The following is a 20,957-nucleotide window of genomic DNA, read 5'->3' on the forward strand; positions in this document are numbered from 1 at the left end:
CAGCTGGAAGAGGAGGCCTTCTGTCCCTCAATAATTGGGGTCAGCCACAGGTCAGCTTGATACGCATCTGTGGGTAAAGAAAACTGGTACAGGAGCCAACCTGTCCATTGGAGGGAGGGTTGTGGAGGGCCCATGATGCAGTGTTGCCTCTTTCCCCCAGATCCTGAACAAGTACGACTCGTGGATCTCCTTCCTGAGCAGTGTGCGCTACTGGATGGCCTTCAACGTGGAGCGGGCCTGCCAGTCCTACTTTGGCTGTGTCCAGTGCATCAGCGGCCCCTTGGGCATGTACCGCAACGCCCTGCTGCAGCAGTTCCTGGAGGACTGGTACAACCAGACATTCCTGGGCAGCAAGTGCAGCTTCGGGGATGACCGCCACCTCACCAACCGGGTCCTGAGCCTGGGCTACCGGACTAAGTACACGGCCCGCTCCAAGTGCCTGACTGAGACGCCCACCAGGTACCTCCGCTGGCTCAACCAGCAGACGCGCTGGAGCAAGTCCTACTTCCGGGAGTGGCTCTACAACGCCCTCTGGTTCCACAAGCATCACCTGTGGATGACCTACGAGTCGGTGGTGACGGGCTTCTTCCCCTTCTTCCTCATCGCCACCGTCATCCAGCTCTTCTACCGCGGGCGCGTCTGGAACATCCTCCTCTTCCTTCTGACGGTGCAGCTGGTGGGCGTCATCAAGGCCACCTACGCCTGCTTCCTGCGCGGCAACGTCGAGATGATCTTCATGTCCCTCTACTCCCTGCTGTACATGTCCAGCCTCCTGCCGGCCAAGATGTTTGCCATCGCCACCATCACCAAGTCCGGATGGGGCACCTCCGGCCGCAAGACCATCGTGGTCAACTTCATCGGCCTCATCCCGGTCTCCGTCTGGGTGGCAGTGCTGTTGGGTGGGCTGGCCTACACTGCCTACTACCAGGACCTCTTTACAGACACGGAACTGGTCTTCCTCATCTCGGGAGCCATCCTCTATGCCTGCTACTGGGTGGCGCTGCTCGCCCTTTACCTGGCAATCGTGGCCCGGCGCTGCAGCAAGCCCCAGGAGGAGTACAGCTTGGCGTTTGCGGAGGTGTGATGAGGATGAGGGGGGGGGGCGGGGAGTGCAATAATGGCAAAGGACTGGCAGCGTTTCCCCACATAGTTGTGGGGCTTCAGGAGGGCTGGCCCCCCACCCTGCTCAGGACCTGATCCAGTTTTGAAATGTCCATCCCGGAAGCAAATTGGCAGATTCAGGAGTGCATCAATGGGGAAGGAAGCCGGAGCCTCACAGAACGGATCCTGCTCAGTGGGCTTCCGGATCCTGCCCCTGCAGAAAGCTCAACAGCTCCTGGGAAAAGTTTCCACCACCAGGTGTCCCTGTCGTTCTATGCAAATGACACTGCCTCTCCCCAGAATAGCACCAATGTGGCAGGGACGTTGGGGGTGCAGTTTTTACAGGGAGCAATAATAATCTCCTCGTAGAGATCTATTAAAGAAGGGGCCCTTCTGTGCCCAGCGAAGAGACCATCAATAGGTTTTTTATCTTCCCTTGGAAGAGCTTTAAGGAGTTTGTGAGGGTTATTCTCTGTTCATGGGAGAAGCAAGTGGGACTTGAGCCACTGACGTCAAGGGGTTGCTTTCTAGGCGGAGGCCCCACAGGAGGTGGGGTGACAGGGCAGAACATGTGCTCCTTCCAAGAGGGGCTCCCTTCTGCCTGTAATCACTGCAGCTGCAGGACTGGAGAGAAATTTACTGAGAAGGAAAGGCTGGCAGTAGAAAAAACCATGTTTGGGCCAAAGCGGGAACATGCTGTTGCCCAAAGAATACATCACATGACTAGGCTGTCCATTTCTAAACAAACACAAAATACTTGAAAGCTCCCTGATTGGCCCAATACAGCATGAGCCACAGCTATTGTGAATTCGATAAAACAGGTTGCAAACTGGATTGGTCAAATGTCTTCAGCTCCTTCTGGAGTTTTAGAGGGTGGACCACCTATTGCTACCTCCCTCTTTAGTCCAGGACTATGGATCATGCAAGTGGCCCTACAGATGCTGTAGGGACTCCCAGTTCCCTGACCAGTTACTGAACTCCAACTCCTGTCATCCCTGACATTGCTGGCTGGAGCTGGTATGAGCTGGGAGTCCAACAACATCTGCTTGGAGAAGGCTGCTGTAGCCCAGGTATCTTCAACCTTTTTGGACCTTTTCTGTCCCAGGACCCACTTTTTACCAAAGCATGCATGTAGAGATCTATTGCTTAACCTTCCACAATATTTGCATGGTGGTAGTACCCGACCAATCTTAGAGCACGCCATGACCCACCAGTTGAAGACCAGTGTTCTAGACCATATTTTGTTATGCTTGGGTAGGTGTGTTAAAATACTTTAATGCTGTGAACAGAGCTGCCTGTCTGGAGATCTTCCTTTGGACCAGCCTCTCTCTCTTGGCCTCTGCTTAGCCTGGGCCTCCTAACTTTCTGGTGCTTCTCCTACAGACTTCCTCTCCCCCTGGTGCTCTGCCAACATGGCCACGTTACACTTCCAACTCAGAGAAGGGGGAGAAACTGTGGACAGTGGTGCTGCTTTTGGGAGGCCATTACCACCCAGTCTAAAAGCCATTTCTTGATTCACAATCTGCATCTCTGCCCAGCCCTTAAAACTCCTTCCAGTCTCTGGCAAGAAGGTGTCTGTGTTGAAAGGGAAGCGGGGCTCCCAGCTTCAGCTGGCAACAAGCTCTGGGCAGCTTTTATGCCAAACTCACATTGCTGAGATGGAAGTGCTCACCAGTTGTTCCTTGCCTGTTCCTAAGCTAGCAGGTCAGCATGGGAACAAAATGCTTAGGCACTTGCTGTAGTAAATCCAGCATAGGCAAAGGCACAGATTTCCTGCAATTCCATTCGTGCAGAATGTGGAGGTCTGAAAAATCTCAGATTCCCTCCTTTTTATGGCTAAAAGAAAACAAACCAAGTTTCTACAATTCGTATTTTTACAAAAAGTTCTGCAAATGTATAAGCAATATTTGCAAAGCACCTCGGAGGTGTTTTGAGTAGGAATGCTTCTTTAGTAGCTTACTTGTATTGTTCCTTTGGCCTCCACTCTGCTTCTTGAAAAAAGGGGGTTCTAAATTCAACAGAGTTATAAAACAGATGCCAAATAAGGCAGGCACATTTATGTTTAGACATATTTGTGTGGACCTTGATTTACAAAAATGTGTTTGCTTGCAAAAAATTAAAACAGGTTGCTGCTGAATTTGCTTAGAGCAGCACTATTCCAAAGTTGGCTCTTTCTTGCTTCTCAAGAGAAGCACTAGAAGGCCCTGTATGCTGGAGACTGGCTGACATTGGCCACACAACTTCCCCGTCCCCACAAGCACTGAATCCAATTGGTCGACAAGGAGCAGAGTGAAGAAACTTTCTGATTAGAGCAGATATATATTTATTATTACGGTACCTTTCACCTCCAAACTAAAGAGGGTGTTGTGTATATATGTGTGTGTGTGCGCGCCACACATACACACACTGGACAGGCTCCGACAACTTTTGTTTTCCTTGCTATGTAAGGGAGCTGAATAATCCCTGGGATGCAAAAGTAACTTGGATGCTTTTGCTCCAGATATGCTTTTTTTTGGGGGGGGTATGAGGGAGGTGGGCACACAGTCTTTTAGTGCATTGGATTTTTGTTTTTCCAAATACAAATTTGCCCATCAGCAATGAGGCTAGATACCTGATTTTTTACAAAACCAAGCAACTTCTCAGGATTCCACAAGAGACTTCTGTACCAAAATAATGTTCTGTGCTATGACCATGCCACCTCCTAGGTACAGAGGGCACCTGATCTATCTTTTGGCATTGGTGCTGTTCAGGAGCCTTACCAGTGCCCATCTTCCTATACTCCTTTCTGCCTCAGGGCAGTAAGCTGAGTCTGACTTTGTCCTGCTGCTGCTGCTGCTGCTAGGGGTTCCACTGCCCCAATTCCAAGTTCTCTCTCTGCTGCTTTCTTTCTGCCCATCCCACACAAGGTCCTGAATGCTATCTGAGGTTGTACCTGGAAATTCCTGCCTCTCCTGCCATGTTGCTTCATGTGAATTGACAGGAACAAGAAAAATAAGAGACAAGGAAGCAGTGGGCAAAGGGCAGCTTGCTACTCCCATGGGCCCAGGTGGCTGGGAGGACTAAAGTGGCTGGGAGGACTAAAGACTAAAGTGGCATCAGTGCCGATTCTGTCCTGCCATCTCTGGAAGGCAGATGGAGTCTGCACCGCCATCTAAGAAAGCAATAATGGCTCTTGGGCTGCAAGCTCCCTTTATTTAGGCACAGACTAGTGAAGAACTTTCCTATGCTGGGGACTGACTGCATAAACAAAGCTGAGATAGATGTCTCCTTCCACTACTGTCACCAGAAAGGGCTGGTTCCCACCCCGCTCTGGATTCAGCATAACCTCACACCCTAAGGGCTGCTTGCCTAGCTGTTTCCCAGGGGCCCCAACCAGCTTGAAAAAAAATGGTTCTAAGCAATTCTTTGGGTGGCTGGGGGAGTGTATGGTACTCCCTGGCAAGAAAGAATGGCTGCTTTGCAGGCTAGGAGAGCTTGCAGCCCACACTAGAGCCTGCCTTTTAAAAGGCTGCCCTGTTGGGGGGAGCCATGTGAAACAGTAACTGCTTGCTCTGTAACCTGCCTAAGGCAGATGCCTCCCAGCAAAGAGCTGCCAAATCAAACTGTTGTATGGACAGGGCTGATCAGTGTTGAGAGTGCATGAGTATCTGACAGCCTTTAAAGGCTGCTCCCAAGAAACACTGTGGCAAAAGATGGAGAGCTTCCTCAAGTTCCTCTTTCCAGCTGTGCATCCTTCCTAATTGCGAATGTCTGGAAATGCTGCTTTCTGCCCGTGCTGTTCTCTGCGGCCTGCGCTGGTCCCAGGCATGAGAGTGGAGGGATGGGTGGGTAGGATGCCAGGCTTTGCTCCCCCTCACTTCCCTGTTCTGGGCTGCATCCCCTTTTCTATGTTACTCCGTTTGGGTTTCTCTTATTTAAAATGAAATTTGTAGAATTTTTTGTACTCTTTGGTAACAAACACTAGTTGATTGCTTAAAGTTATTTGTAAACTTATTTATTTTTTACCTGCATTTTCATATTTTTTATAAAGGTTGTGTGTTTTTTTTTTACTATGATGCATTTGTTACAATAAAAAATACCTTGCAAACAAGATGGTCTAGAGTATATTTGGGACGTTTTCTGCCCATCCCCTCCCTTCACCAACGAGCACACAATCTGAGTGGGGTGGGAGGAAGACACTGGCAGGGGCAAAGAACCAGGTCTAAGCTAGCTGAAATCTGCAGGAAATTTCAGCCTGATTTCCCTTTCAGCCATTCTGATTTCCTATTTGCCAACAAGACCTCCCCAAAGAACTGGAATTCAATAGTCACCCCCTCCCCCAAAATGTCCTAGAGACAAAAAATAAAGGCAGACCAGAACCTAATCATCTCCTAGTGTCTGAAAAAGAGAAGCCCATTTCTCAAAAGGCACTTTAGCAACAGCTGAGCTCCCCACCCAGGGAACCCAAGAGGCAAAAAGCGCAATGCTATGTTCTCCAAGAGTGCTGAGCTCCTTGAAGAATGGAATCAAGAACCCAGGGAGAACTAAGTGACCAGAAGGGACCATAACGGGGCTTGAGTTTCTGCACGAGATAACACTAGAGAGTCATCCATGCTGACTGGAACTGGTGGGAGTGTTAGTCCAGAAGACATCAGGTTTGCAGAGGTCACCAGCCCTTGAAAAAGGATCTAAGCAGAAACCAAGAGCAGAGTCCTCCATCCCTGGGGTGAAGATCTGGCTAATATTACTCAGGTGCCCCAATAACTTTTATTTGTTCACTGGTCTCTGGATTTTGGGGCAAGGGGCTCAGCACTTTAGCAAAGACACCGGGTTGAATCCCACAGCTGAGCTGCTCTTGGGGAAAGCACTGGCTATTTGAACACACTGGGCATGGGTGCTGGATTGTCCCAGACACTGGCTTTAGTCCCACAGAGACTGGCATCTGAGATAAGGCAGTTCTCCCAAGGGCTGGGTTCACACAACAGATTGCATAACCTGGAACGGAAAGCACTGAGTTCCAACAAGCTGGCTAAGTGGACAGGATTTGTCCCTTTCGGCACAGTCCCCGGCACTCTGCAAGGAAGTAGGCAGACCTTCCTCCATGCGAACGAGGCACCAGTGTGCTTGGAGGTGGGCTGCAGCATCCTCAGGCTTTCTTGGCCACATTGGTGATGATGGGCTTGGGGCGGGTTTTGAAGAGCAGCTTCTTCTTTATGAGGGCGGTGACTGAGTAGTGGCCTGGTCCCAAGCTCGCCTCGCCTCCAGCCACCGCTTGCTTGGTCAGGACGGCAAAGGGCTTCTCTAGCCGCACAACTTTACCATACAGGATGTGGTGCCCCACAATGAGCACAGGGACTCCCTAGAGAGAGAGATTAGACAGTGGGGGCACTCAAGCCTTGCAGAGAGAGTGGTATGGAAGGAAGCCAGTCTCAACCAAGAACTCCCCTCACATCCGCAAGCACCTGGCTAGTTTCTCACCTCTTTGGTGTAATGTAGGTCCCCCAAGAGCCTCCCTGCCAGGCCAGCCCCAGATCGCGATTCCAGCTCTCCTTGGAGCTCCATCAGCACCCACTCCGCCAGACCTCCAACCCCATCCCTGCAAGGAAAAGACGAGGAAGGGAAGAGCTGTTATAGGTCACGAGGTGTAGCAAAGAGATCATTCCCGAACCATCCCCGCTAGAAGCCAGTGCAGACTCACCGGGACACGACCAGCTGCACCATCGTCCCACGGTTCCTCTGCAACAAGGAGAACAGGGGTTTGAAAGCAGGGTGAGAACGGGCAAGACGCAGATTTTCCCTCGTTCACCCCAGCGGGGCTCCCGGCCCAGAGGCAGCTAAGGGGCAGTCCCCCACCCCCAGCAGTGCCAATCTCGGGCGGAGATCCCCCTTTCCTACGAAGACCCGCCCGCGGGCTCCCCTCTTCCTGGCCCTGCGATGCCGAGGGCGGTGGCCAGTCCGGTACCCTCAGGCGAGCAAACTGACGCAGCCGCAGCATCCAGCAAATAGGGCGAGCCGCTTCCCTGTGCTTGTTCCAAGGACAGGAACTCTGCAGGCGCTCAGAGTCACTCTCATCCCTGGACGCCAGGGGATCCAGAAACTCCGCGCCCCGGCGTCTCTGTTGGAGCGGCACTCTGCACGCGCTCAAGAGCGCGCTCGGCGCTTTTCTTTTTCTCTTCCCCCCCAGCTCCGCCACGCACCTCACTCAGAATCTCCCGAACCTCCCGCCTCGCCGAAGCCCCGGAAGTCCCTCCCCTCGCCCCTAGATGACTTCCGCTTCCGGGCTTAGAGGGGCGGCGCGCACGTGGAAACCGGGCTCGCTTCGCTCTGTCTCCGCGCTCTCCGGACGCTCGACCGGTGCTATTCCCTGCCTGCCATGGTCGAGTTCGAGGTGCACCGCGCACGGCTCTTCGCCTTTGTGCCGTCCGGGATCCGGTGCGTGGCTGCGTCCCGCCCTTCTCACCACCGCCTGGCCGTGGGCCGCCTCGACGGCTCCCTCGAGATCTACGACCTGCAGGCCAACATGTTCCAGGAGAAGGTGACTCTGGCTCCCCAGTGGTTGGCATTCAGGGGTAGACTGCCCGTGCACTTGAGGGCTCCACCTGGCACCCATTTGACAGGTCTCCACCTCTGTGAGGTTTTAATGGCATCTTAGCCATTGTCTGACCCCAGATCTTGTGGCCTTGAGTTCCACAAGCTAGTTCTTTCCTCCGTGAAGTAATATTAGCTTATCCAGGCACAGCTGAGCTCACAGTGGCAGAGAGCCCTTTGGCTCCGCTGAGGCTGGGAATTGGAGCCCCAAAGAATTGCTTCCCTGGGGGATGCCCTGGCTAAACAGCTACTTGCTGGGCATTCTTTGGGGCACGAGGCTGGGTGGCACACTGACTCACCAAGCCTCTCTGTACTTTACTTCTGTAATCAGGAGGTATATCAGTCAGTGTTTGGGGTTTCTGGCTGCAAAGTTCTCCAGTCTGAGCCCAGCACAGGTTCATCGTGTGTGTGATTCCTCCCAGCTAAACTTTGTGTATGTGTGTTAAAAGGAGGCCATTGACACCCAGAGCCTACAAGAAACACCTTTCCTTAAACCAGAAAACTGTTCAGGATTGCTTCTTGGTTTAGGGGTCCTGCACCTTCCCCTTACCTATGACTTATCTCTCCAGGTCATTGCTGGCCACGATACGAGGATCCCAGAGGCGCTCTGCTGGGCAGCAGGAGACCGGCTCTTTGGTGCAGGTCTCAGTGGCGAAATTGTTGAATACAACTTGGAGAAGCTGAATGTCAAATATTCGTTGGATGCTTTTGGAGGTCCTATCTGGAGCATGGTGACTGATCCAACTGGGACTCAATTGGCGGTAGGTGCCCCTAGTATCCCAGAGAGGGGCAGCTTGAAAATGTGGTAATGAAGTCTTGTGCTAGCAAGAGAACATCCCTTAGAGGAGGGAATAGCACTTGATGATTTAGAACAATAAGGGGTGTAGATTCAGGTAAGTAGCCTCCCTTTCCTATAAATTCCTATAAATTCTAATTGTTATTAATACAAAATACCTTTTACTTATGGTCACCAATCTAAGCAATGCACTTTACTATACATCATTTGATATCTGTAATAACTAGTAATTTTGCTGTATACACTTTGACCAGGAGGGTTTATTTCACATGCACATTAGGAGAAGCTTATTGATAGTGCAGTTTGACAGTTGGATCAGTTATCTGCGGGGGTGGGCACTCCCTTGTCTCGGGTGTCTTCCAACTAGACAGCCATCTCTCTCTAGGGGATGCTCCTGCTCTCTGGATTTCCAACATCAATCGGGGGTTTGGATTAAACAGCTTATAAAGCTCCCTCCAGCTCTTCAATTTTCTGCATTTCATTCTCTTCTTCACTCAGTGTCCTGCTTCCTGAGGCTTAAATTTTTTCCTTGTGAGAAGGTACTTTTACAGCACCAGCTTGGCATCTGTTTCTGTGTTTGTGTCATTGATAATCTTGTGTAGTTCGGTCAGTCAGAGCTCAAATTATTGGGCAAAGCCCTCGACTCTTGGCTGTCTACCAGACAGGACTCTGAACAGGCTACTGACCCTCTCTCTTGTTCTTACAGCTTGGTTGTGATGATGGATCCATTAAGCTCTTCAACATCTTACCAGATAGAATCGAGTTTGAGAGGCAGCTGGACCGACAGAAAGGTTGGTTGTGGGTGGGGGTGCATGTGGGGGTCATGATGACCAACAGGATGAGCTCTGAGTCCATGTGCAGGAGGGGTAAAGGTAAAGGGACCCCTGACCATTAGGTCCAGTTGTGGCCGACTCTGGAGTTGCGGCGCTCATCTCACTTTATTGGCCGAGGGAGCCAGCGTACAGCTTCCGGGTCATGTGGCCAGCAGGACTAAGCCGCTTCTGGCGAACCAGAGCAGCACACGGAAATGCTGTTTACCTTCCCACCAGAGCAGTACCTATTTATCTACTTGCACTTTTACGTGCTTTTGAACTGCTAGGTTGCCAGGAGCAAGGGCTGAGCAACGGGAGCTCACCCCGTTGCAGGGATTCGAACCACCAACCTTTTGATCGGCAAGCCGTAGGCTCTGTGGTTTAACCCACAGCGCCACCCGCGTCCCTTGCAGGAGGGGTAGGGAGCCTGATTTCTTGTTGCTTGCAGAGGAAATGAGTTTGAGTCTTGGTACGTCTTATATCTGAGACTCTCCTCTTCTGCCCCACCTTACCTTATAGGACGCACCATGTCCCTTTCCTGGCATCCATCAGGGACCAAGATCGTAGCTGGCTCCACTAACATCATCCGTGTCTTTGATGTCAAATCAGGTGAGTTCTGGAGTTAGGCATGTTTTATGCTGGGGCCAGGAATATGGTGTGTGTGTGTATGTGTCATTAGCTCATCCAAACAAGCTTCACCTTCATGATTTTGGTCTGTGGTGGCCATTAAGAATCAAGGACTGCACCCTCTTGACTGTGTCCCTTCCATACACCCAGGTTCAATGGCAAGGAGAGGGCTGGCTTGCCCAAAGCTGGTGAACTCCCTTCCATTAGAGAGGGACCCATAATTCAGTGACAGAGCACATGTTTTGCAATCTAAAGATGTTAGGTTCAATTCCTGGCACCTCCACTTTGATGGCACATTATGGGAAAGAGCCTCTGCTCTGCCTGGAGAGCTGGGTTTGCCAGCCTTCTGTGGCCTGTGGGCATATTTACATACTGCAGAAACTCTTGCAGGCATCATATACATGCTGTAGCATATTCTGTTGCAGGTGTGGGGAACCTTTAGTCTCCCAGATGTGGCTGAGCTACAACTCCCATCAGCCCCAGCTAGCATGGCCAGTTGCCGGGGGTGATGGGAGTTATACTTCAGCAACATCTGGAGGGCCAGAGTTTCCTCACACCTCTTCTGTTGGCTACAACAGGGTGCTTCTTTCAGTCCTCATTTCAGCAGGAGGAGGAACCCTGGGTAGGCAGAGGTGCACCCACTGGTGCCATGTTGGTGACCCTCCCCATAGCGCCCTGTAAGCATTTGAGCAAAGGGGCTTTCCTCAAGGCCTTGTAAAGGCCTGGTTGGTTTGGGGTGACTGTTGGCAGCTGAGGCTAAGCAGACCCTGAGCGAGCCTGGTGCCTCCTTTGCAGGCCATGCTGTCCAGCGGATCCTCGTGGACCGGTGCTTCAAAGGGTCCCGCAAGCGGTTGCCTGTGGTGGTGTGGGACATACTCTTCCTTTCGGATGGCACAATTGTCAGCGCGGACTCTGCTGGGAAGGTGCAGTTCTGGGACTCGGAGATGGGGACGCTGCTGTGGAGCCACCCTGTCAGCAAGTCAGCCGTGCTTTGCCTGGCTGGGTCTGAGGTAAGTTGCATGTTAAAGCCAGAGCAGCACTGGGGGCGGGGGAGGGTTGCAGCGTTTGCTTGAGTTTGACAAGCAGAAAGGAAAGCAGGAGTCACTTATGTGGCAGGACAGGGGGAGTGTGAAATTGAACTGCAGAATAACAACAGTCCAAGATTTGGAAAGTTGCAACCCAAGGCAAACTTTCTTACTCCTAAGGGGGAAGATAGACAGCTATCTTAGGGGATTGTGTGAGCAGAGTCCTCATTGGAGTGCAGCTTATTCCCATGCAGCCTTTGCCAACTGTGGCACTGATGGGAGCCGTAGTCCACCAGATCTGGATGGTCCCAGGTTGGCGTAGGTTGCTCTTGAACTCTTGGCCCTGTGATAATATGATGCCAGCTATCAGAAATTCATTTAAATCAAGACTTTGTGGCAGATAAAAGCACTTTGTGTGTTATCCAGAGCCTCTAAAAGCCTGAGTGTGTATATGTGGCCATTCAGGGAAATGATATTGTTCTGTGCTGAATCTGAGCTTGACTGGGACATCCAGCTGACCAGTGCTGGTGGCCAGGAGGCTGAGCTTGATGGATCTATGGTCTGAGCCAACATGGCAGCCCATGGTCTGTGTAATGTGACTTCAGTGTGCGTCAGTTCACTTATTTTTATTGCATGAGGTTCTGCATCGACCTGTTCTCTGCCATTAATACTTCCTCCCTGCAAACCTTTAGCTTGCCCAACTTTCTCCACAGGCAGAAGACAGTATTTTGGTTGGCACTTCGGAGGGGATGGTATATCAGTTCCAGCTGCTACCGGTTAAGCTAGACAGTGCTGAGCTCCAGTGGGTGCGAACAAGGCCCTTTAAGCACCACACCCATGATGTGCGGACAGTAGCACATCTTGCAACAGCATTCATCTCTGGAGGTAGAGTTCACTGCAGTCGTGTGTGTGTGTGTGTTTGATTGCTTTGTGGTAAAGTACCTGCTTTGCATACAGAAGTTCATGGGTTCCATCCCCAGATGCCCATTTAAAAAGGACCACGTAGGTAGGAGGTGATGGGAAAGGCCTCCCTCTGCCTCCTGAGACCAAGTCAAAGTAGACAACATTGGTCCAAGTCACTGGTCTTCAACTAATGGGTCACTGTCTGATCCAAGGTGGGTCACAACATGAGCACTTCCACTATGCAAATACAGTGGTACCTCTGGATGCGAACGGGATCCATTCCGGAGCCCCGTTCGCATCCTGAAGCGAACGTAAGATGCGCGTGCGCGGGTCGCGTTTCACTGTGCATGCACGTGACGTCATTTTGAGTGTCTGTCCATGCACAAGCAGTGAAACCCGGAAGTAACACGCTCCGTTACTTCCGGGTCGCTGTGAAGCGCAACCTGAAAATATTTAAGCTGAATTGTATTCATCCCTAGGTATGACTGTATATGGCAAATGATTAAGGAATTGGTCCCCAAAACATATTTGGGTTAAAAGCAGGCCCTTGGTGTGAGAAGGTTGAAAACGACTGGTCTAGGAGAACCAGTAGTCTGATCTGGTGTGTGCACATACTGCCTATAGAAGGTGCTGTAATCTGTTGCATCTTGACCTGGTTTGCCCATTTATTTATTTATTTATTTATTTATTTATTTATTTATTTATTTATTTAATATCCCAGTTTTTGCTCCCAAGTTGCTCAAGGTAGTGCATCTGGTTCTCCTTCTCATTTAATCCTCACAACAACCCTCTGAGGTAGGTTAGGCTAAGAGATAGTGACTGACTGAAGGCCACCCAGCGATCTTTATGGCCGAGTGGGGATTTGTAACCACTATCCCACCCTGGCTTTTTCCCTTCTCATTTAGGTCTGGACGGGGAACTTGTGATCCGACAATTCATGGAGAATTTGGATCCCAAGTCTCATGAATCTACCCTCCAGAGAGTCACCTTCCCTCACGTGAGTAGCGGGATTGGCGCCTGCTATCTAGCAATGCCTTCTCTTCTCACAGATGGCTTCTCATAGCTTCTTCCTTCCTACAGTGGTCCTGTGCACTAGAAGGACGCAGGGGCAAGCCATGCACACTCTGCTCCCCACCCCACTTCTCACCTGCCACTTCTTTTCCCTCTCGCAGAGGTGCCTTGTCTCCTGTGCCCGGATAGCCCGCCTCCTCCTCTTGCAATACCCAAAACATCTGGAGCTTTGGCGACTTGGAGCCACCAACACAGCAGGTGAGAGCAAACGTTGCTTTCAGAGCCTTGATGGTCTAGTGTGTTTGAGGTGCCCCTAGAGGAGACATGTCCCTTGGTCACCTGGGCCTGTGTTGAGCTCCAGGCTGCCCTTTCCAGCAGGTGCAGCAAGAGCTTTGGGCTGCTGGGAAGCTTGGCAGTCCCCTCACATATTAGGACATCCTAGAGAGACTTGATGTGTAAAGATGCTCTTGGTTCTTGTTCCAGGAAAGGATGGTGAAGTCCTGCCTGTTTCCTGTCCCCCAGAACACCTTCTCCAGCTCAAGGCCAAGGTGAGGGAGCCATGATTTCTTGTCCCCTCTTGATTGTGGATGCTTCAGATTCTCAACATGCCCCGTGGGCATGAATTGTGCAGGAAATATCTCCACTTCAGATACAAACAGTTTTGTGCAAAAGCAGGCTATGGGGGTTTTTTTTTAGCATTAGAACAAAGAGGAGACAGTCTCTTGTGCTCCCTGAAATAAAATGTTTATTTAGCTCAATGCATTTCAGAGTTGAGCCTGCAAATGCTTGCAAATTCCTTGAACCTTAAAGAGACTTCTTCTGGACACCTGAACTGAAAAGAGCTTCAAAAAATCTACAAGACTTTCTGGATACAGAAATAAGGAAAACATCTTACAGCCTCATAGTTTAAAACTGCTTTTAGTTCAGGCATACAGTAGTCCCTCAGGTTAAGTACTTAACTCGTTCCGGAGGTCCGTTATTAACCTGAAACTGTTCTTAACCTGAAGCACCACTTTAGCTAATGGGGCCTCCTGCTGCTGCCACGCTGCTGGAGCACGATTTCTGTTCTTATCCTGAAGCAAAGTTCTTAACCTGAGGTAATATTTCTGGGTTAGCGGAGTCTGAAGTGTATGTAACCCTAGGTACCACTGTACAGAGTAAGTTTTTGTTTCTTTAAGGATCAAAGAATTTGCAAGCATTCACAGCTCCTGGTGAAGGAGTTTCAACTCTGAAACATGTTGAACTAAATAAACATCTTATTTCAGGGAGCACCAGAGCCTGTCTCTTCCCTGTTCAGCTGACCCTGGTGCTTCCCCCTCTGCTTTTCTGCTTGCTATGGTTCCCCTACATCTGCTTAACTGTAGTTGTTCCCAAGCCAACTGAAATCAAGGCAATCTTGCAACATGTTGATTTTGCTGGGTCTCCAGAGGTGGCAAATCCCACCGTTTCCTGAGGGTGTGGCCACACATGTTCATCTCTCTTAGTCCCCTGTATCTTTTTGGAGGAACCTAGCTCAGCTTCTCCCTTCATCTGGATTCCTTCCTAGGACCCTGAGCACATTGCCAGCAGCTGCGTCTCACCCTGTGGCTCCTGGATTGCCTACTCCACAACTTCCAGGTTCTATCTGCACCAGGTCCAGCTCAGCAGCGACCATATTGCTATCAAGAGGGTGAGTGAGAATTCTGCAGGGTGGAGACTCTGGCCTGGGTGTTCTGGTCTGGGGCATGCTAAAGCATCATCCGGGAAAGCTGAATGTTGGGAGATTCTGGACAGACAAAAGGAAGAACTTCTTCACAAGGGCATAGGTAGATGATGGAGTCGGCTGCCGTAGGGTGTAGTAATGGCCAATAACTTGAATGGTTTCAAAGGGGGATCAGTCAGATCTGTGTAGGATAAGGCTATGAATGGCTACTAGCTATGATGACTGTGCACATGACCCCGCCCCCAAGTATTGGAGGCAGTCTACCTTTGAAGGCATATTGCTGGGGATTATGAGCAAGGAATGTTGCACTTGGTCCTGCTTGTGGTCTTCTTCCCTTTGGGGCATCTGATTGGCCCCTGAGAGAACAGGAGGCTGGACTAGGTGGGCTGATCCAGCTCTAGGACTCTTGGTTATTTATTTCATTTCAGCAATTTAGATACAGCTTAAGTACAGTAGTCTCTAAGCAGTTTACACGGATGCAATCCAAAAAAAGTAAAAATCAGATTAAATGATAAAATTATTATGTTCTTTTAAGATTTTGTAACTTATTCTTATAAGTTGATGGAAGGAACAGGAAATGCTTTTCTAGACTTCTCCAAGTCAGCCTCCTTGGGGGAAAGGGGGTTGGGGGAGGGGGAGGGGGAGCCTCAGGGTAGAGCTGGCCACACTGACCCTTAACCCTTGCCTTCCCAAAGGTTGCTAAGATTCCAAAGGGGATTCGCTCAGCCCACCACCTCCTTTTCTCTGAGGACTCCACCAGGCTCTTTGTGGCATCGGACCAAGGTTCTGTGCACATCCTCAAGCTCTTGCAGTCAGGAGTCTGCAAACACCTGCACATCCTCCGCCCTAGCTCAGGTAAGATTGGCTTTTTGGAGAGCAGGACATACTTACCAGCACTGGGATTAGGGCAGATTAGTGACATTTTAAAGTAAAGCCAGGGTAAAAAAAATGTCTGTAGATACACACATTCATACACATGCATTTAAAACTTTTGAAACCCACTTTCCTCATGCAGAGACGTCGGAAGCTGCATACCTGCTGGCGGCTAGTGCCAACGGCCAGTGGTTAGCTGCAGCTAGTGGTGATCGGGCAGTCAACATCTACAACTTGGAAGATGCCAAGGTGAGCCAAGCAGAACCTGCCTGCAGTGGTGAGAGGTTGAACCTGCTTGGTCTTGAAAAGTGAAGCAGGTTCATCAGGTCTCTTTGCTGCATCCTCACCGTGAGGGTGGTTGAGAGTTCTGAGAGCCTTCTGGGCTCCTGCTGTGCAATGATACGGCCCCAGATGAAGGGAAGGGGGCAGCCTGGGCCACCTGGGTGGGAGGAAGGCTTGGTGAACCCCACTGTCTCTCTCTCTTGTCCAGCCTCATTGCACGGTGCCTGCATATGACTGCCCGGTGACTGCTTTGGCCATTCACCCAGTGACCAATAATGTTGTGATCGTCCACTCAGATCAGCAGGTAAGATCTTCACAGCCAACTTCACCTCCCAAGCCTCACTAGGCACACAGAGAATCCCGGGGGGGGGAGGAGTTTGCTTCATCTGTGTGCAGAAGAGTTTTGCCCCCGCTATTGCAGTCAGTCCCAATTGCTCACAAGGAGGATAGTGGTGGGAAGAACCTGGGAATCGTTTCCCTGGTACAAGTGTAGGGACCGCCAGCGGTGTAAGTTCTGGATTGAAGGCGAGCTACAGGCCAGGGTGTTTCTATTCCAGGGAAGTCCAAAATTTGGCATCCCGGAGGTGGCGGGGCAGATTCACTTTTGTTTTTTTTTTTTCCTATGATCCATCTCTACGGTAACCTTTGCCAACCAGAAGTTTTAAACTACAGTTCCCATCAGCCCAAGGCAACACAGCTGGGCAGCTCCAGCATCTTGTGGCCATGCTGCCTGGGGCAGATGGGGGTTGTACCCCAAAATCTCTGCAAGGCACCAACTGGTGAAGCCTGATGTCGTGCTTTATGGGGCTGAGCCCCTGCTTAACAGAGCTGCTGCTCCAGCCCTCTGTTGTTTGTCTTCCTCTTTCCCAGATGTTTGAGTTCAGCATCACCAACAAAGAATACACCCCCTGGAGCCGGAAGATACAGAAGCTCGGGCTGCCCAAGCATTGGCAGAAGCGGGAGACACCCATCACCCACATTGCCTTCAGCCCCCGGCAGGCCTCCCACATTCTGCTGCATGACACATTCATGTTCTGCATCCTGGATAGGTCCACGGTGAGGAAGGTTCCATCCCCAGACCATTGGCAATTTGCCACACAAGGGTGAACAGCACCTGCTGTTGTCTGAGCCACTGGTCACATCCAGCCCACTCCTAGACTTGTCTGCAAGGGTACCAGGGTGAGGAATCCCCAAAAGCTCAGTGGCAGAGCACGTGCTTTGCATTACAAGAGGATCAGGTGGCAGGTACTGAGAGGTCTTGCTTTGGTCGGCCCTCACCTGGAGTTGCTGTGTCCCATTCTTGGACACCACAATTTGCTACAGAAAGATGGAATGTGACAGAGGAGAGTGGTGAAAGTGGCGAGGGGCCTGGAGAAAGTCCTTTGAGGAAAGCGCTGGGAAGGGCTGGTGTAGAGTGGGGAAGATTTTCAATTCAGAGTAGGTGATCCATCAAACCAATGGATTCAAATGTCAAGGAAGAGGATTTAGGTCACATCCACACCATACATGGCTTCCCGCAAATATTTTTAATTTTCTGCTCGCAGACCAACAATTCCCAGCAATCTTCACAAACTACAGTTCCCAGGATTCTTGGGGAGGGGGGAAGCCACATGGTTTAAATGTGCTTGAAGGGTAAGGTGTTGATGTTCTTTCAGCTAAATGTTAGGAAGGGCATCCTAGCCGTGGGTGGTATTAAAACACTAGTCCTACTCATAGGTACACTAAGTTAATGGACATGACTAATCTAGGTATGTCTACTCATGAGTTGAATACCACCCAGTTAGAGCTGTTTGGAACCAGGAGGGAGGTAGCAGGCTCTCCTTCATTACAGGTTTTTATGCAGAGGCTGGATGGAAACCTGTCAAGGATGCCAAGGGCATGGCTTTCCTGCATCCTCAGAGGGTTGGACGATGACCTTTTGAGCTCCCTTCCAACTTTTATGATTCTGTATGCCCAGGACCCTGGAGAGCTGCTGCCAATCATAATAGACAGGTGGACCACCAGTTAGAATAAGGGACCATCACAGGTTCAAACATCACCTCTGGGTCAGTGATGGCACATCCATTTTGTCCTGGTAGGGAGATTTCTGTAGGTTACAATCATGGAAGTTTGGGGGGAGGTGGGGGCGCAAAGCTGGTTGACATGTCTAAGAAAGGCTCCGGGAGTCTGGAGAGGATTACAGATTGCTCCAGCTCATAATACAATAGGTAGACCTGGAGGCTGCTTCCAGCAGGGGGACTTAGCTGGGTCATTTTTGTCCTGGCAGAGAGTGCAACACAGCTCCGAGGCAAATTAGCTGCACTGCTTGTTCTCCACAGCTTTGTGAAACGGGATATGATCTGAAACATCTGTGAAGCTGACAACCACAGCTTCCCTGTGCCCTCAGTAACATTGCCTTTTCTCTCTCCAGTCGCAGCCTGATGACTCTGCCTTCTTGAATGACCAGCAGTCCCATGCACAGTTCTCCAAGGTTCCTCCCTGTGGCTCCAGGCCCTTCAAGTTCTGCAGAAAGTACCAGGTTCGTCTTTGTGCATCTGCACCTCACCCCACTGGACCCAGGAGAGGCAAAAGGAAACACTCCCCCCCCCATCAGTGCATGGTTCAGGGATGCAGGGAGCTGCCATCGGGTCTGGAGCTGGCTGAGAGGACTCTGAAAGTGGGTTTTACAAATCCATGGAGAAACGTTTGGGGAGTACCAGCAATGCCCTGAGCAGGGTGCTGGCATGGTTGAAGGCTAACCCTGGCCTGACCAGAAGCAGAGTGCTTCGAGCCTCAAAACAGCCCTGCTGGACCAGACCAAAGGAGACCATTTAGCCCATTGTCCTGTTCTCACAGCGGCCAACTAGTTGCTCCAAAGGGAAGCCCACAAGCAGGACCTGAGTGCAACAGCAGCCGTCTCCCCTTGTGGATCCCAGCAGCAGGCATTATTCAGAAGGATATTGCCTCTGACCGTGGACGGAGAACATAGCCTTATTCTCTTCCATGAATTTGCCTACTTCTCTTTTAAAGCCAGGCACGTTGGGGCCATCACTACTCCAAGCCATGCTCCGGTTGGCTTGGCAATGAAGCTGGTGCCTCTGGGCCAGAGAGAGGTGCATCTGTGGCAGGGAAGTACAGCTTCATTGCCAAGGCCGCAGAGCTGTTTCCTCTGTTGCTAGAAAATCCAGGTGTCCCATAAGGAGCAGGGCTGCTGTTAAGCCTGCCGGCCTATTTTTCGAATCCCAAGTAGCCACACGGCACAAGGAGGGGTGTGTCAGTCCCACATTACACTGAGCACAATGAGAGAGCAATAAATGCCGGAAACAACAGGCATCATAAGCCCACTGCCTTTGATTTATTGAACAAGGGTGGCAGAGGCAAAAAGGGTGAGTGTGGCAAGACTCTATCTCCAACACAACGGGGAGAAGCACCATCCTTCCTGTTCAGAGGCAGCTTGTTGCTTAACACCAGGGAGTATCAACAGAGAAGCTGAGAGGCATTTGATTGACCGCTGTAGGCTATAGGATGCCAGAGTAGATGGCTTCCCTTGGTCTGATTCAACAGGGCTCTCTTTAGGTATTGATGCGAGTGTCCTGGAATGGCTGTGAGAAGGGCTTTTGCTGCTGGCCTATCTGGGCAGCTGATATTTTGTAGCATGAAAATAATTGCATGTCCACAGGCAACATGTGTTGGGCACAAGATGACACCCTATCTTGAACCCATTCTGTCCAAAGATTGCCAACTGCCAACCTCTGCTTATTCTAACTCTCCTCCTTTCTTCTTCCCCCTGGCAGCCATTGCTGTTTGTGGACCTGTTGGATAAGAATTGCCTGGTGGTGGTGGAGCGGTCTCTGGCAGACATCAAGGCGCAGCTGCCCCCGCCTGTCTATCTAAAGAAGTTTGGCACGTAAAGGCACCTGTCCCAGCCCTGCCATGGCTGCGGCTGTTCCATGCAAGGACTGTCAAGCAGGAAAAGAGCGAAAACCTGCAAGGCGGCAGTGTTGCCCTCCCAACTGCGATAGTCCAGGGAAGCAACAGCTCAGGTGGGCTGAAAGCATCCCCTCTCCTCCTCCTCCTCCTCCTCCTCCTCCCTTCTGATCCAAAGCAAGTGAATGACTGTAGAGACAACCAGCAGGTCTTGGGAACCCGGCCAACTCCCATGCCTCCTTCCTCCTCCCCTCCTCTGAGCCCTTGAGCTTGCTCCTTTCCTCCGCAGCGTTATCAGGCTGACGAAGTTGGCTTTGACCTTGGGATCTAGGCTGGAATGAATGTTCTTCTCAGTCAATGATTAACCTCCAAGATACCAGCAAAGACTCCACAAGTAGCTTTGAACCTGAATGGGTGGAAGTCAGCAGAAGGGGCCAGGCTGCTATGGAAGAGACTCGTCTGCCGGCGCCTTTGTTTGTCCCTTTTTAATAATAAAAGAGAGTACTTGGCATTTGTACAGGGCTTTTGAGTGTTCAAAGTGCTTCAACCACGTTACACAATGCCCCTTGGAAGGTGGGTCAGTATCGCTGAAGGTGAGACAGAGGACGCCAGTCTAGCACCGCCATGGCAAGATTTTCACTCAATTTCTTGGCTGCTGCACAGGCTGAGCATGTATTAGAGTGAGTGTTCTTGCAGGTGTCCTCCCCAGTCTCGGTCTACCATGTGCCTGTCTCTGCTCCTCCAAATGGCTATGGTGGCAGCAAATTCTAGTACTCTCCCAGACTAGGCAAACTGGTTTCAGCCCCATCAAGCAGAAACCATGAGTCCAGCCAGTGGGGAAGAACACTGCTGTGCCTGACCTTGACGTCTGTGTTTCCCCCGAAGTGGGGGCGGTGATGGTCCTAGGTTTCCAGAATTCCTGAGGGGGTGAGAAGGAAGTGGCTACAGGGCTGAAATGATATGTTTTGAGTTTCAGGGTGGGGTGAGGAGAGAGTAGCGTTATGCTGCTGGGTGAAGCTGTTGGACTGATAGCCTGCTGTGTCCTTCGCTGTAATTGAAATGATCAAAATAAATCTGACTGAAGATGGGCCTGACTCGAGTGCCGTCTCTCTTCCAGCTGTGAGCTTTCCTCCCTCGCCTGCTTTCCTTCATGTTCTTTTCTGGGTGTCAGATGACGGTCTTGTAGTCATGGCACTGTAGTTATTGTTGTATAGATTTATTGCATAGATTGAGCCTGTTTGTTTGTTTTTAAATCCAGTGGCCATTTTGAAGTAAACAAACCATGCTTATTAGATACTGAATTGTTTGTTCTCTTAACACAAGAACATTACAATTCAGAAATTATTATTTTA

The 20,957-nt window shown here is 50.7% G+C and overlaps 3 protein-coding genes and 1 long non-coding RNA gene across 9 annotated transcripts in view; 2 read left to right on the forward strand and 2 right to left on the reverse strand.

Annotated features, from left to right (window-relative positions):
* Positions 1–5,191, forward strand: part of HAS3 (hyaluronan synthase 3) — a 17,122-nt gene extending 11,931 nt beyond the window's left edge. For 3 of the 5 annotated variants that reach the window (XM_083752151.1, XM_083752152.1, XM_083752150.1), the window contains exon 4: positions 161–1,212. In XM_083752151.1, coding sequence (XP_083608277.1) covers positions 161–1,084 — 924 coding nt within the window. In that variant the 3' untranslated portion in view covers positions 1,085–1,212. Of the gene's footprint in view, positions 1–160 lie in introns of all 5 variants that reach the window. The other 2 variants (XM_083752149.1, XM_083752153.1) reach the window with 2 other exon arrangements.
* Positions 1–20,957, reverse strand: part of LOC310850607 — a 168,967-nt gene that overhangs the window by 61,140 nt on the left and 86,870 nt on the right. The window lies entirely within an intron of this gene.
* CHTF8 (chromosome transmission fidelity factor 8) lies at positions 5,080–7,350 on the reverse strand. 2 transcript variants are annotated; one of them, XM_083752163.1, is made up of 4 exons: positions 7,278–7,350; positions 6,779–6,816; positions 6,559–6,676; positions 5,080–6,439 (listed from the first exon to the last, which is right to left on the reverse strand). In XM_083752163.1, exons 2-4 carry the CDS (start codon positions 6,799–6,801, stop codon positions 6,227–6,229), a joined length of 354 nt encoding a protein of 117 aa, XP_083608289.1. In that variant the 5' UTR covers positions 6,802–6,816; positions 7,278–7,350; the 3' UTR covers positions 5,080–6,226. The 2 variants fall into 2 exon arrangements, with proteins under 2 accessions (XP_083608289.1, XP_083608290.1); XM_083752164.1 differs by lacking the exon at positions 7,278–7,350 and adding an exon at positions 6,950–7,206.
* UTP4 (UTP4 small subunit processome component) lies at positions 7,347–20,693 on the forward strand. Its single transcript, XM_083752146.1, has 16 exons — positions 7,347–7,615; positions 8,238–8,429; positions 9,171–9,255; positions 9,796–9,885; positions 10,699–10,913; positions 11,642–11,813; positions 12,737–12,828; positions 13,004–13,100; positions 13,326–13,390; positions 14,389–14,511; positions 15,240–15,399; positions 15,560–15,666; positions 15,908–16,003; positions 16,570–16,755; positions 18,110–18,217; positions 19,473–20,693. The coding sequence occupies exons 1-16, from the start codon at positions 7,454–7,456 to the stop codon at positions 19,587–19,589; spliced, it is 2,067 nt and encodes a 688-aa protein (XP_083608272.1). The 5' UTR covers positions 7,347–7,453; the 3' UTR covers positions 19,590–20,693.

The sequence above is a fragment of the Podarcis gaigeae genome (genome assembly GCF_964106915.1).
Source record: "Podarcis gaigeae genome assembly, chromosome: 8".
Lineage (NCBI taxonomy): Eukaryota > Metazoa > Chordata > Lepidosauria > Squamata > Lacertidae > Podarcis > Podarcis gaigeae.

Bases quoted from the DNA above. Each gene is read 5' to 3' on its own strand.
- CHTF8 (XM_083752164.1), bottom strand. From the start codon at position 7,075: ATGCTGCGGCTGCGTCAGTTTGCTCGCCTGAGGGTACCGGACTGGCCA. The intron at 6,677-6,778 runs GTGAGTCTGCAC...TTTTCCTTGCAG, and splicing joins GTGCAGCTGGTCGTGTCCCG to GGATGGGGTTGGAGGTCTGG. The intron at 6,440-6,558 runs GTGAGAAACTAG...CTCTCTCTCTAG, and splicing joins ACCTACATTACACCAAAGAG to GGAGTCCCTGTGCTCATTGT.
- UTP4 (XM_083752146.1), top strand. From the start codon at position 7,454: ATGGTCGAGTTCGAGGTGCACCGCGCACGGCTCTTCGCCTTTGTGCCG. The intron at 9,256-9,795 runs GTTGGTTGTGGG...CTTACCTTATAG, and splicing joins GCAGCTGGACCGACAGAAAG to GACGCACCATGTCCCTTTCC. The intron at 15,667-15,907 runs GTGAGCCAAGCA...TCTCTTGTCCAG, and splicing joins ACAACTTGGAAGATGCCAAG to CCTCATTGCACGGTGCCTGC.